We start from the raw sequence: 14,383 nt of genomic DNA, 5'->3' as shown, positions 1-14,383 counted from the left end.
CCAGGGAGGTGTTGGAGTCACCGTACCTGGAGGTACTTAAAAGATGTGTAGATGTGGCACTTAGCGACATGGTTTAGTGGTGGGCTTGGCAGTGCTGGGTTAATGGTTGGACTTGATGATCCTAAAGGTCTTTTCTAACCTGAACGAATTTGTGCCATAAATGTAGAATTGGAGAGGCATTTAATTTGTTTTATTTTTAGCGGTCTTTAATGCAGTGTAGCAGCTGGAGATAAGGAGAGCCAACACCATACATTGAATCTCCTCTAGAGGCGGCTGGAAGTGCTCCATACGTTGCTGGCAGCTTTTGTGCTGCTACCCTCGTCCTAGTGGGTTTTGTCACTTAAACCTATTTCTTCAGAAAACTGGGGGAAGATCAGGCGTTTGGAGGAGTGTTACAAAATGGTGCTGCCGGGCTCTTCAGAGGGGCGTGTGCATATGTATATTAGATAAATACTTGCAGTATTTTCACCACAATCCTGAATAGCTAGTTTTCAATTTTCAGGATACAGCTGGAATGCGTGCGCGTTGATGTGAAGGATTCGTGCTGTCCTGAGCGTTCTGGGGTGCTGGGTCCATGCAGAGCAGGGTCTGGTGCCCTTGGGAATGAAGGCTTCTGCCTTCAGCTGACTTTGGATCAGGCCCTTAGTAACAAGACATCACATTATGTTGTTCGTAGTAAATACTGCCTTTTGGTCTCCCCTACGCGCAGCTGCTAGCGAAGGCCAGCGGCCGTGTGTACGTTGCCATATTTGTTGTTAAGCATTTGAGATATCGTTTGACAAATTCTCCGGGATTGAGTGACAGTCCTACAAAGGCAAGTGGTTGTGGCCCATCGGGTGACAGTTCCCTGTGTTTGTTAAAGTTGATTTAAAATGTAGTTTTCCAGAAATCTGGAATTTTTCTTTTTGTTTCTATCAAGATACATTTAAATTAATTTGCGTTATTTTCATCCCAACCCTGTGCACATGCTTCTTCATGGTCTGTCTTAGGTTTTGCTGTCTTCAACAGATCAGCTACTGTATTTATGATTGGACCCAAACCCCATAATGCAGTCTGTGTGTTTTTGAGCCCTTTTTGTTTAGATTCCTTTATTCTTCTCTGTCTGTAAGCTCTCAAGTCTTCCTTCTATGCTAGGCACGTGATGATTTGTCAGATTCTGAACTGATACTCTGCATTACTTGAAGCAGAGTGTAATTCCAAAGACCTGTGCCACTCAGGTCTGAAGGTGGTGAAATACTATCTCATACCACTCTTTATGTGAAATTCCCTTTCTGGAAAAAAAAAAAGCAAAACTGAAACTTAGAAGTGTGTAAATATTTTTTGTGGCAAGTAAAGTATGTGGCTATAATGAATATGAAGCATGGAATGTGGTTGTATATCATCTTCTCAGGCCAAGCATGTTACAACTATTACATGGTGTATTTAATTACTATATTAATGCTCTCATGATCAGTTACAGTGCCTTATTCTTTGCAAATGCCTGTGCAAAGACACGAGTCCCTTTGTGTTGCTGGCTTAGGAACTTTTACAGCGGTGAATATTAAACACCGCTTTTGTTAGTGGCGTGGGAGGGAGGCGCTCACTGTGCAGTTCATGTTGTGAGTTGGTGATACTGGAAGCTGGTGCTTAACTCTGAGCAGGATTTCTCCAGGATAGCTGTCACCATGGCTTGGTGTCCTGCTGCTGGTAAGACTGCACTGCAGTGGGTTTTGCTGCTCTTCTGGTGTCTTATTTTGCGTGTTATATAGGTGCATGTGCTGTTGCGCTGGGCCGAGTTCTTAGATGCTGAAATGAACGTCCATGATAGCAGAAGAGCCTAGGACTGATGCTGATGGAGTTCAGCAGGCCTCGGCAGCCTGGGTAAAAGTAAAAACCCCTGTGGAGCTGGCCATCGCAACCTGCTTTATGGCAGCTCTGGTGTTTGCACATCTTGCGTTGCCCTGTACCTGGAGCAGGTCTGCTTCGTGCAGGGTGAAATGCAGGACTGGAGTAGCCCCTGGTGTGGGTGTTTGGACTGACTTGGAGTTTAAGAATGAGGAGAAGAGGTGCAGGCATCTGGATACAACACATTATTTCAGGTCACATTATTTTGTTATGAAATAACAACAAAGCAAGAGGAATGCAATTGGCCAAGAAAAGCTTCAAGCTGTGCGAACGTTTTACTGAATAATGCAGGCTGGGGCTTGCCTGGGTTATATAATAATGGAGGGGGAAGGAGCGTGATAGTGGCATGGAAAAATCATCCCTGCTTTTCAGATGGCTAAAGATACCTGGCTTTAGTCAAGGTGAATGCAAATGAGTCCAAAATACTCAGATGTCCTGCTTTATCAGGATGTCTTGTCAAATCATGTTCTTAATGAGCGGTGCAGAAACAAGCACAAAAAACCCTATTGTGTTGTTTTTGATCTTGCAGTGTGTCTCGCATTTAGTAGTATCTGGAGTGTAGTGTTGTGCTGGCTTCTAAATAAAAACACAATGAAATTTTTTAGACTGGGATGTGGCTGACCTGCGGAATTCTGCAGTAATGAAAATGGCTGGGTATAAAAGGTCTTGACAAGCTCGGAGGGAGCTCGGTATGAGAAATAGGGAAGTAATATGGTTTAAAGTGGGATACGGTTTAAATTAAAAAAGCACGTCTCCTCGATTTCAACCTACTTTTTCCTATTGTGTATGGATCATCCTATAAAGATCCTAATCAGTTTATAAAATATTGCAGCTGAATGGCAGCCTTTGCATACTAAATATTTGCTGTGCAGTTTTCTCATAGTCCATCCTTTGTTTAAAATGCTTTTGCTTGGGAATAGCAGAGACTGTGCAGAAAAATTGTTTGGAGTAAGCACCCAAGATGAAATGATTAATTAGAAATGGAAAGGCAAGGGTGCTGATACCCCTGAGTAGGGAAAGTTGTAGGGTAAGAGATGACTTTGGCTGTGTCTGGGTGACACATCCGCCCCTGGGGAGGAGGAACCAGCCCGGCCTTGCATTGGCGGAGGCTGCGTTTCCCAACCTGGCCGCGCTCTCTGCTGGTATGGGAGGAAGAGCTGGGGAGGAGGAAGGGCTGGGAGCGAGAGAAGCATGCCAGACAGCCATGCCAAGAGCCCAGGGACATTTCAGCTGCTCGAATATAGAGGTGCTTTGATCTACAGTGAATAAACCAATAATGCTTAAATTATGAATTCCTTTTCTTTGTCTGAAAAGCTGGATTAGCGTGGCTTTGTTCAAGCAGTGATTATTGAGCAACTTTTTTTTTTTTTTCTGAAAGGGCCACTAGATTTGTGTTTACAGCTGAGTGCTGCAGTCGTGCTGTGCTGGTGGAGGGGCTTGGTGTGACATAACAGCTCTTGCACGTCCTCGTCTCCTCTGCTTCTGGTTGAACTGTAAACCCTGCTGAAAATACGGCCTCGGCCACCTTCATTACGATATGGAGCTAATGATTAATCAGCATGAGTTGCAGACGGGAAGAGGCACTAAAAAGCCTTGTTTTCGTTAGGGTCTGTGGATTTGGAGCGGAGCAAACGTGTCTCTGTTTTCTGTTCGGGCTGCCAGCGATTGCAAAATGCAGCCTTCTTGGAAAAGGCTGACGCACAGGTATAAAGATAGGAGATGAAGGTTGAGAGAAGCCGCTCTGCGAACATTACCAAAGGTCGTGGTGATGCCTCCCCTTGTCTTTTGTCTCCTCTTCCCAGCCCTCGGCATCTGGACAAAGGTTGCTCCTCGGAGCACGTTGCCTCCATCTTGCCTTAACTTGCAATCTGCGTAATGAAACGTGGTGTTATTGCTGCTTCTCCTACCCTGGCCCTCCAGAAATTCTTTTCTTTTTCTTTTTTTTTTTTTTTTTTTTCCTCATAATGTATTATTCTGCTGCAGTAAACCCGTCTGGTGATGCAGCACTGCAGATCTCCCCTCCTCTCCCCTCGATGCGGTCCTCCTCCCGGCAGCATCTGCCAAGACAGGAGCAGCTCGGAGAGATGCCAACGGGTGGGGCTGGGTCAGATCACTAGACAGATTAATCTTCACGGTGGGGGACCGAAGGATGTGTGTAATCACGGGACCACGTTGGGGCAAGGAAAATGCAAACCTTCCTCTTCTAGCAGCTGTCCTTGAACACTCAGGGCTCTCTCCTCAGTTTTCTTTCATCCCCCCCCTTCTGCTCCCTTTCTCCTCCCCCCAGCTGCCTCCCTCGCTTTCAGCAAAGACGATTGTCACAGATTATCCTCAGGGCTTGTCAAGGGTATGGTGCAGGACACCAAAGCACGGCGTATATTTATGTATCTGGATAACGGATGGATTAAAACGCGCCGTCTTCGAGTGGGGTGATTTGGGACCATGGCTGCAATGGAATACAGTAGTAGCCTCCCCCATCCATTTCTTACTTGGGAAAAAAAAAAGAAATAATTTTTTAATGAATGGCAACCAAAGTATACTTTTCTCAATATAAAAATTAAGCTCTGGCTGCATTTGCTGGGTGATTTTCCTGGTATCTGGGGACCACATTACGTTGATGTTCTGTGTCTTTCTGGGCAGCATTAATTTGAATATTTGAACATTTTAACACATTCTGGATCTTCTGCAGCAAAAGAAAAATAACTGAGGTCTGTGTGTATGTTACAACAACATACACATGTTAGGATTTCAGAGTGGGGAAATAAAAGAATTGTCAAGCTGGGGAGTGGGAAGTCCTTTGGAGCCCATTTCTGATGTAACTGGCAGACAGCACTTGGTACGAGGTAGGCTGTGGTGACTGCAGTCGGAAGGTCAATTAGGATTTTAGTTTTTTTGAGTAGAGCTAAGATACCATATATCCCCACCCCCTCCAAGACCGCAGACAAAGTAGGGGCTCATGTTGCCAGAAACTGAATGTGTAAACAGTGAGCAAAAGGAAAGTACGTGTTCTAACCAGTCACTTCTGTATCTGTGTTATTTACAAGAATGGCTGTGAGGGTTAGAGCACGCACTCTGTCCTGTTGCATCTTTCCTGTGTTGTCTGCAGAGAACTGGCACTGAAATACATGTTAAAGGGTGATGTTAACTAGGATACCTTGTTGTTTTTCATATTTTTTTGTCATGTTCATTCATGGCATGAACACTTTTTCAAATAGGCTCTTTCCTGTTTTTCTTCCCCCTTCTTCCTTTCTGTTTCTTGTCTCTCTACGTGTGCCACGTCCAATTAGACCATTTTTGTCCTCACACAGATTTTATTAACCATATCTTCTACTTTTCTGGTCTTTCTAAATCTTGCCTTCAAGGCAAGATAACTGTATCCAGTGTCAGAAGAGTGCAGACTTTGAGAAATATCTTTACTGCAGTACCATTTACCATTATTTGCACCTTGCAGCTTTTAATTAGAATAAAAAAGAAGCAGTGCATCAGTTTGGTATCGCAGGTTAGGAAACTCATAAGAATTAACGTCGCCGTGCTGTACCTATGAGTATAAAGGCAGCAAGCTCGGCTCTGGATGGCTTAGAAGCAAGAACGTGTTCCATATGCGACCTTTATGCCTAACAAGGTGCTTTTTGACTTGAAAGATGCTCTCGTTTGTGCACATATTCCTTAATGCCGCATTCGGTGGAGTATAAACCAGAGAAAAATGAGATCTAAATCCAAACCAGATCACGTATAGAGTATAGTAGGTCGGGTTGGCATGAGAAGCCAACAGTCAGCGAGGCAGGTTTTCAAATCGTATTTACGGATTAGTCATCCAACAGCAATGATGAAATTTTAAGGTGTATGGAAAGCCGTGCATAAACCAGAGTCAGATGCAGGTCCGGACAGTGTTTGCTCCCCAGAGAGGCAGCTGTAGTAGCTTTTTCCTATGTGTATAGCTGAAAACAGCTTTTCTTGCTTAAGATTTGTTTATGTCTGTTCAGCATTGTGCTGCCTTCATGAATAAAAAATTCTTGCAATAATTCTTCACAGAGTTTACAGATATTTTTTGATTAATTTTGTATTTGTGTGTCCCTTTCCTGTTCATCAGGACATTGAAAACCACGCTTTTTGCCTCTTTCTGCCATGGATTAACAACTGCAGTTAAAAGCCCTTACCTGTTTTGTTTAAAATCTTGGCTGAGAGAAATGAGCAATCAAAATGTGACCTGCAGTTTTCTCGGCTGTTTTAAAATGTTGCTGTGTTCATATATTCCATTTTATCCATTCTCCTATGAGTTGATGCGAGTTACTTAAAAACATTTTTACATCGTGTTTTCTTGTGTGCACAAACATGTTTATTTTTATTTTTTTATGTAGACGTTTACTCATCCGTGAGTGCCCATGTTGCAATTACTTAACATACATTAAGTAGGGTGGCGTCACGGTCCTGCCAGCTTTCCTCAATGTGGCTGTTGCGTGGCTTGGTCCATGGTGGGGGATGTAGTGTTGAACCCCAGAAGCAGCCCAGTGCGGGGGTGCCTGTATTGGCCGTGCTTCAAAAGTGTCCTCTGAGGTTGTTGTGAATAGGTGGGTTTGAGATCAGGAATGAGGATGAGAATGAAGACTTTGTTTTAGTGCCGAATGGATTAAATATACATCAGAGTAGTGGAATTGCTGTGTCAAGGTCATCTTTTTTCTTACGAAAATTGTCGGGATGTCTTTATTTTTACTTGTTGTGGCATAGTTTTGTTTTAATTACGTCTTGCTCATCAGATTAAAAATGAGAGGGGCTGCTCTAATTGCAAATACCTATTTCTTCAGCTGCTGTTGCTCTGTTATTATAAAAAGGGCAATCTCATGGTAGGCTAAGCGAAAGAGAGGAATTTTAAGTGTGACGAAAAGTTTAAACAGCTTTTTCCCTTTTACAAACGGCTTTTCCCCTCTTTTTGGAAACATGTCTTCTAACCTCTGCTGTGCTTGGAGATTGATTTTCCTGCCATATGGGAAGGGCAAATGGTTTGAAACTGATGTTGATTTTGCAGGAGGCAATGTTATTAAATGTGGTCTTTTTCTACCAGCACTAACATCTGTGCTCTGCTTTGCTTTTCTTCCAGATATGGACGTGTCGAAAGTGTCAAAATACTCCCTAAGAGGGGGTCGGAAGGCGGAGTGGCAGCGTTTGTGGATTTTGTGGACATCAAAAGCGCGCAGAAGGCACACAACTCTGTCAACAAAATGGGAGATAGAGACCTACGGACGGATTATAATGAACCAGGAACCATTCCCAGTGCTGCTCGGGGATTGGATGATACAGTTTCCATAGCATCTCGTAGTAGAGAGGTTTCTGGGTTCAGAGGAGGTGGGGGGGGGCCCACTTACGGCCCCCCACCATCGCTTCATGCACGGGAAGGACGTTATGAGCGGAGACTTGATGGGTAAGTTCCAAGGTTTCTCTAGGCAGGTATTTTGTATTTGATATGGTGAGAAACACAAACTCGTATCTAGGGCCCCCAGATGGATTTAAAATTTTGGGAATTATCTATGTTTCCTATTTTGGGTTGGAAACGGAAGTGATTTGTATCCCAGTGGCTGGTACCTTGTGGATCCATAGAGGATGTTTTCTGCAGCTGGTTGGATATCTACACTTGAAATAAGGTGGTTTTAAGATGGAAGATTTCCTTTGGCCAGCATCGATATTGGAGTTACTCTTTTCTAGAAGTAATGATTCCATTTCTTGGATAATATTAAGGCCTTGCTCGGATGTATCCCTGCTGCCAGATGGAGCTATCTTACTCTACAACATGTGGTGAAGTTCTCTATGGAGTATCTTCGGAATACTAGAACCTAAAATTCTGTGAAAGCTTGATGCCTAGTTCTCAGTTCTCGCTATACGCAGTTGGTATGTTAATTGGATTGTCACCACAAAATTTCTAGTAGACTTTAATGATGCAGTCCCTTGGATTCTACAGACAACACTTAGCCATGGAAATAACGCTTGGATGGAGAAGACCGAAGGCAGCTTGTGATGTTTCCATTTTGGATCTACATCATTTCCAAGTTATTGGGATTATTCTTTCTGATGGTATTGGCAAAAAGAGATGATGGACATTACTAAATTTTGGAAATTATAGTGTTTTTTTTTTTTTTAAATGCTGGGATAAGAACTACTGCCTTGAATTTATTGGATGGTATACAGTCAAGACGCCAGTAGCCATGGGGAGTGGATTACTATCTAGTCTCTTAAAAAGCTCTTTGCTACTCCACATTAAACATACTTTAGTTTTAAGGACGTGGTGCTAATACCAGTTTGTGGATACACCAGTGAAAAATGACTGGGCTGGATGGTTACAAAGGCGGCTAGAGGATGCCTGCTGGCCAGCAGCGATGAGTGCCCTCGTGCATTGGGTGATCTTCTACCAGCTGCTTGATTCAGACATAGGGCTGGAAATTAAAATAATGGATCTATTTAAGTGCCTACTGTCTCAAGAAAGAAGTCTGGGGGTTTCAGAGTTACGGTTTCAGTCTGGGACTACTTCCTTCCAGTGGAATTTTTTTTTTTTGTCTTGTCACTAAGATTTTTTTTTTCTTGTTGGTTCATCTAAAATATCATTTGACACCCTTGCCCATTAAGAAGGTGGATTACCCCTGTAAGAGGGGCCAAAATTGGGGAAGTTATGTTCACAATTCTCTCCCTAGATTTAATTGGGAATATAGGTCGTGTTTCCACACTTGGAAAAGGTTGGTATGTCCTGCCCTGTGTATATTAGCCCCTCTCCTAACCCAAGTCAAACCCTCTCTTTCCACTAACTCCAGTAGTACCTAGTACTAATAGATAAATCAAAAAAGCATTGTAGCCATTAGATTTTCGGCTCTGCTAGCTCCTCTGTCTGTCTTCTGTGTCCTTTTCATGGATAAGGACTTTGTTCTTTTATGTCAGCTATATAGCAGTAACCCTCTAGAAAATACTGCTTTTTCTCTTACCTCATTAAATCAGCTTTCACTGATTAACACTTTGTAGGATGCTAAATGCAATCGTTTATAAAATTGTTTATCTTGGTCCTTCAAAAGGGGGGGGGAAAAAAAGGGAGACATGTTTCTGTGCCAGCTCCTGAAATACCTTTCAAAATGCCATTGTTGCAAGCAAGAGATAATGGAAACAGAAAGGCAACAATGAATTTCAAGCAGATAGATAAGTTAATGACATCCTGTTGCATTGGTTAGGTAGTTTCTTACATATAATCCGAGAGAAAAAAATGCAGGCAAAACATGAGCTAGCTCTGTAGAAAGCTTGAAAATGAGCTATAATTTAAGAGCAGAGGATGAATGCATTTAGAGGATTAAGGACCTGGCAATTCCTTGGAGGAGGAATGGAAGGAGCCTCCCAAGATGCCAATTGAAAAAAGATTCAAATAGCATTTTCAGTTCATAAAAGATCCCCACAATATTTCTGCCATTTTAAATAGAAGACAGACCTGTGATGCAGGAGAGGAGGAAGCACAAGGCACAATTGGGTTATTAGGATTCAGGGGATTGAAGTGACTAATAATTGATTCTGAAGGAAGAATCTGAGAGAGAAAGCTGAAAAAAGAAAAAAAAAGGTTGAAACGTCCTTTGTAAGATGGATAATTAAATTTTTAAATTAACTTTGGCTACCCTGACATATTTAGAATTTTGCAATTATTTTTTAAACATTCAATGTAATCATTCTTGATCTTTCATTTTGCAGACGTAACTTGGACATACCGTCCTGGTACTTGTCTAAATTAGACTACTAAACTATTTGTAACGTTCTTTTAACTTTATCTGTCGGTTTTACTATCTCTATTTGAGAGATCACACTAACTTTCTTAGAACATAGAGCCTTTCTCAATTGACATGCGAAACGCTTGAAATACTGAAACAAAATGGACTGTAGCTACTTGAAAGTAGCGTGCTTGTGAAGATGCAAATTCTGTGATTGCAGTAACAGTCGCAGTCTGAACAAATAAAAACACCAGCTGAAAATTTATACTCCTTGTGTAGGGTCTTAGTATCTTTTGGGGGCCTGCATCCTTGCAGTTTAAGTAGTCTGACATTAATAACCGAGGTGTTTCTTTAGTGTATGCAACTTTGAGGAGAATTAAGTGTAGCAATCTGATAAGAGCCAAATTTCCTCTAAGAGGATGAAATATTTTAGAACAGCAACAAGAAAACCCTAATTTTCTGGGTCTTCTCTATGGGTTATGCTACCCCTTTTGAAAGCAGCTTCTTACCTCTGGGTCATGCTTTGCACGGAGGCTTTCATGGCTACAGCCCAATTTGCGATGCCATTTTTGCACAAGGATAATTAGAAGAGCTCCAGTAATTGCCAAATTCCTGAAAAATTTTTGAAGCTCTCAAGCAAAAATGGAGGGGGAGGTGGGGGAAGTTAATTATGATATCCACAAACATGGAAGTTTTTCTTGTTTACCAAATTTAAAAGAAAAAGAAAAAACCCAGACACAACTTAAATGAGGATTCTGCACTGGAAGGCAGTATTTTTTTCCTGTGCAGGCAAGATGCTGGTCATGAAAGCCCAATACTGTGATTAAAACAAAATGATCGCTCGGCTTTATCGTATACAACTATAACTTTGGAGTCAAGTAAAATGTTTTTTAAGTTTGTCAGTGTTTGCTTGATAGGTTATTGCTGTCTAGTGGAGAAGCAGTTGCAAAAATAAGTTCAATGCTGACGTCAATGTTTGCATGATTTGCTTTTAGTTGTGCTTGCCCCTTTCTGATGAAGTATTTTTCCCCCTTCCTAAATGCAGGGCTTCAGATAACAGGGAGCGTGCTTATGAACATAGTGCCTATGGACACCATGAGCGGGGGACGGGAGGATTTGATCGGACAAGACATTACGATCAGGATTACTATAGAGATCCTCGAGAGCGGACTTTACAACATGGGCTCTATTATACTTCTCGGAGTCGAAGTCCAAACCGTTTTGATGCTCACGACCCCCGTTACGAACCTAGGGCCCGGGAGCAGTTTACATTGCCCAGTGTGGTACACAGGGATATCTACAGGGATGATATTACACGGGAGGTACGAGGCAGAAGGCCAGAGAGGAATTACCAGCACAGCAGGAGTCGGTCGCCGCATTCGTCCCAGTCCAGGACCCAGTCCCCGCAGAGGCTGGCCAGCCAGGCGTCCAGACCCACCCGCTCCCCCAGTGGCAGCGGATCCCGGAGCAGATCTTCCAGCAGCGACTCCATCAGCAGCAGCAGCAGTACCAGCAGTGACAGGTAGGGCACTGCGGCTTGTTGCCCGACCCAAAGTGACCGTCCCGTGGGTTTTGCGGGTTGTTTTCTGAGGCACGGTGAGGAGTTGTGAGCCCGGGCTGTGAAAATACAAGGTGTTCTGTGGCAAAGCATTATTCATTGATGTAGAAGTAAACCGGTGTGAAATGTAAAAAGGCTAAGTTGGCACGAAACAGATCCGAGGGGAATGCTCTTGCTGTCGTTAATTATTTTCCACGGTAGATCTGCGCAGCATCCGTAAGGCACTAGCTAGGCAAAGCGGGGGTGTAGGGACACAAGGCCTGGCTACACCCTGGCTGCTGCCTGCGTCCCCAGAGAACGGGGTGACGCTTTTATTTGCTTAAACGAGGAAATAAGCAAATTTTAAGGTCAACTACTTTTTACAGGATGCATTTTAAAATAGTTTCGGCAATGATGAGTGGTATTGTTCAGTCTCCTCTCATTCCCTGTTGCTGCTGACATTTAAAAGGTTGATGTGTTGCCTTTTGCCTCGCAGCAAAAATTGCAGACTTGAACTAAAAAAAATAAAAATAAAAATCCAAGTACGCATTTCCTAGCGATACACCCATGTCCTTGGTTCTGTAATAAGTGCTATATTTCTGTATTCGTGTGGCTTTATAAACTACAGATGGGGGTGGATAGGGAAAGTGCTAGAGCGAATTGCTGTATTTCTTGTAACAATTTGAAAATTCATGTTGAAATGCCTCTTGGATATTTCACTTTTTAAGAGTAAATTCACCCTAAGAGTGGTTTACTTGCACCCGTAAATGTTTTGCACTCTGTTGGTGAAGAGCTTTGCTCTTCGGAAGGGTTTGCAGAGTTGAAAACGTTTCATTTGCATACCAGTTCTTTTCCAAAACTGAAAATATTCTTTAAGTAAGTAAGTATATCAGTATAGTAAATACTTAGTGTTCAGTTATCGCTATGAATGGAATTTTCCTACTGGCAACTCTGTAATCAAGCTAATTATTACAAAATCTTACCTGCTTGAATATTGGACCTTGTGGAAGGGTTAGATGGCCTGATGCTGGGGATAGCGTACAGAAGTGAAGATGAAGGAATTAGTTTCTTCTCTTCTGATTTCCCCACTTCACCGATGTCTAAAGAACTGTGCAAAGATTTATTTACTACCTTTAATTATTGTTTCCTCTTCCTGGATTTAGAAATCCAGGTCCTGTCTTGGCTGGAGAGCAGGTGGAGAGCCGACCTCTAGAGTATTTGAGACCACTTTTAGGCTGCCTTAAAGGCTTGTTTGTTTATTTCTAACACCTCTCAATGAGATCTTAGCACTTAGATAAAGACAACCCTTTTGTTGTCTTTAAAGACAAAAAATGAAGACAAGTGAAAGCTTTTCACACTACAGCTTAAAAAAAAAAAACATTGGTGAGATTTCCAGAGGTGTCTCAAAAAAAAAAAAATCCACCTTGAGAAGATGAATTAAAAGGAGGCCTGGTTACATTTAAGGTATTTTTTTTTTAAAAAAATCAAGCAGGAAAAAACCACTGGTGCTCCTTTGCTTATTGCAGAATGGATAGAAGGGAGTCCAGGAAACTTGTAATATTTATAAAATGTCATTGTTGGGATGTCGAGACGGGATGAAATGTGGCTCTGAGTTTGAGAGGACTAAATATGATCCCACTGGAACAAAGTTTTAAGATGTAATCAGAAGAAAACCAGCATCTGCTGTGCTTCAGCATTTCGTTTTCTTGGCAATTTCTAGCTGTAGTAATGGAAAACTAGACACTACTCTGGAAGGAAAGGGAAATAAACATTTTTGTCTTATTAATACAGTAAATTCAATAGAGCAAGTAATGGAATCTGGTGGATAGTATATTTCCTTTTGAAGGATCAGAAAGGAGTTTTACATGTTTCTAAGCAATGAGTTAGATAATAAACATTTAAACATACCTTTGTAAAGCAGAACCCCACCTGGCCTTGAAATCTGTTAAAGCACAAGTGGACTTTTCTGTTTAATTTTTAACACACTTCAAATTTAGCACTGTAAATATGTAAGCCCCTCGTACCCTGTGGCCAGCAAAAGCTGCCTTGCCCCCTTTTTAGTGGTACTCGCTGTGTAATATATTTGAGTTTCACATACCCAGATCAGGCAGAAATTTATTTGCATCTCCATATCCTGGGTAGTAAACTCTGTCTGTGTCCGTCCCCAGACTGATTTACCAAATTCCCTATATATTTTTCATTTCTAGGGTGGGATTTATCTGGAACAACTAAGGACAGTTTGTTACTGTCTGAAGAAGAATTACTTCTTGTAATTCCTGTAGTATTTCTTGGGGATTTTAGCAAATTGGAGATCCTCTTAGGGCTTTATTATAAGTGGAAACGGCGGATTTTGTGACACTGTGAAATTATTAAGTGTCTTTAAGACACTGAATTTTTCTGAAATCATACGTCTTCAAGAACTTTGTCACTCAAGTCTCGTCCTGTCTGTCTCTCCTCTGGCAGGGTGGAAAAGGCAAAACGAGTTGTGCTCACTGGGAGAGGTGGGTCTCTTACTCATGCTCCGGTGAATGTTTGGGGCCAAATGTGGAGCCTGTGGAAACTCATGGGTGTTAAAACACTTGTGAGAGTTTCTGTGCATGGCACTGTCCTGCAGGTGCTGTGAAAAATTAGCAGGAAGGTGGCAGAGGAGAAGTTTGGGCTTCGTTCCTTGTGGTTTTCAAAGAGCTGTGTGATGTAAACATGACTTCCATTAAATGGAGGTGATTTTCTGGATGTGAGGAAAGATGCTCTGCAGGTTCTTTAAAAAACAAAACAAAAAAAGCATTTCTTCCATAAAGGTTTGGAGTTTGTTGCATTGGATCTCAGCTAACCTTCGCTTTAAGTGTATATTTGGAGGCCTTTAGAGGAGGTTTTTAATGGAAGCTGCAAAGGGGTAATTTAGAAGGTAAGACCAAAAAGAAGGTAGTAACAATAAAATGTATTCTCCGAAGCAGGACTTTATTTGGTGTATGTTGTGGCCTCTCAGAAGTTGCCCACCAGGCTAAGGCAGGGAAGCTGGTGGACGTGACTGTTTTCTGCAGGCGCTGCTTTCTTAGATAGCGTCACCTGTGCAGATGTGAGGAGGAGTTTGTGTTTTGAAGGCTTCTTTGGGTGAGATTTCTCATTCCCCAGCCATGTTACGGAAAAGGGTCGTTGGGGTTTTTTTTACCACTTTGAAAGACTAAAAAACCCCTTGAAAAATACTTAAATTTTCCTCCACCAGAAGCCTTAATGTGAT

The 14,383-nt window shown here is 42.2% G+C and overlaps 1 protein-coding gene across 4 annotated transcripts in view; it reads left to right on the top strand.

The window, feature by feature from the left end:
- SPEN (spen family transcriptional repressor) overlaps positions 1–14,383 on the top strand; it is a 70,709-nt gene that overhangs the window by 15,026 nt on the left and 41,300 nt on the right. For all 4 annotated transcript variants that reach the window (XM_040588509.1, XM_040588508.1, XM_040588506.1 and 1 more), the window contains exons 2-3: positions 6,980–7,300; positions 10,654–11,130. In XM_040588509.1, coding sequence (XP_040444443.1) covers positions 6,980–7,300; positions 10,654–11,130 — 798 coding nt within the window. The remainder of the gene's footprint in view (positions 1–6,979; positions 7,301–10,653; positions 11,131–14,383) is intronic.

The sequence above is a fragment of the Falco naumanni genome, chromosome 3, assembly GCF_017639655.2.
Source record: "Falco naumanni isolate bFalNau1 chromosome 3, bFalNau1.pat, whole genome shotgun sequence".
NCBI classification, from domain to species: Eukaryota; Metazoa; Chordata; class Aves; order Falconiformes; family Falconidae; genus Falco; species Falco naumanni.
This window is presented reverse-complemented; position numbering and strand designations above follow the sequence as displayed.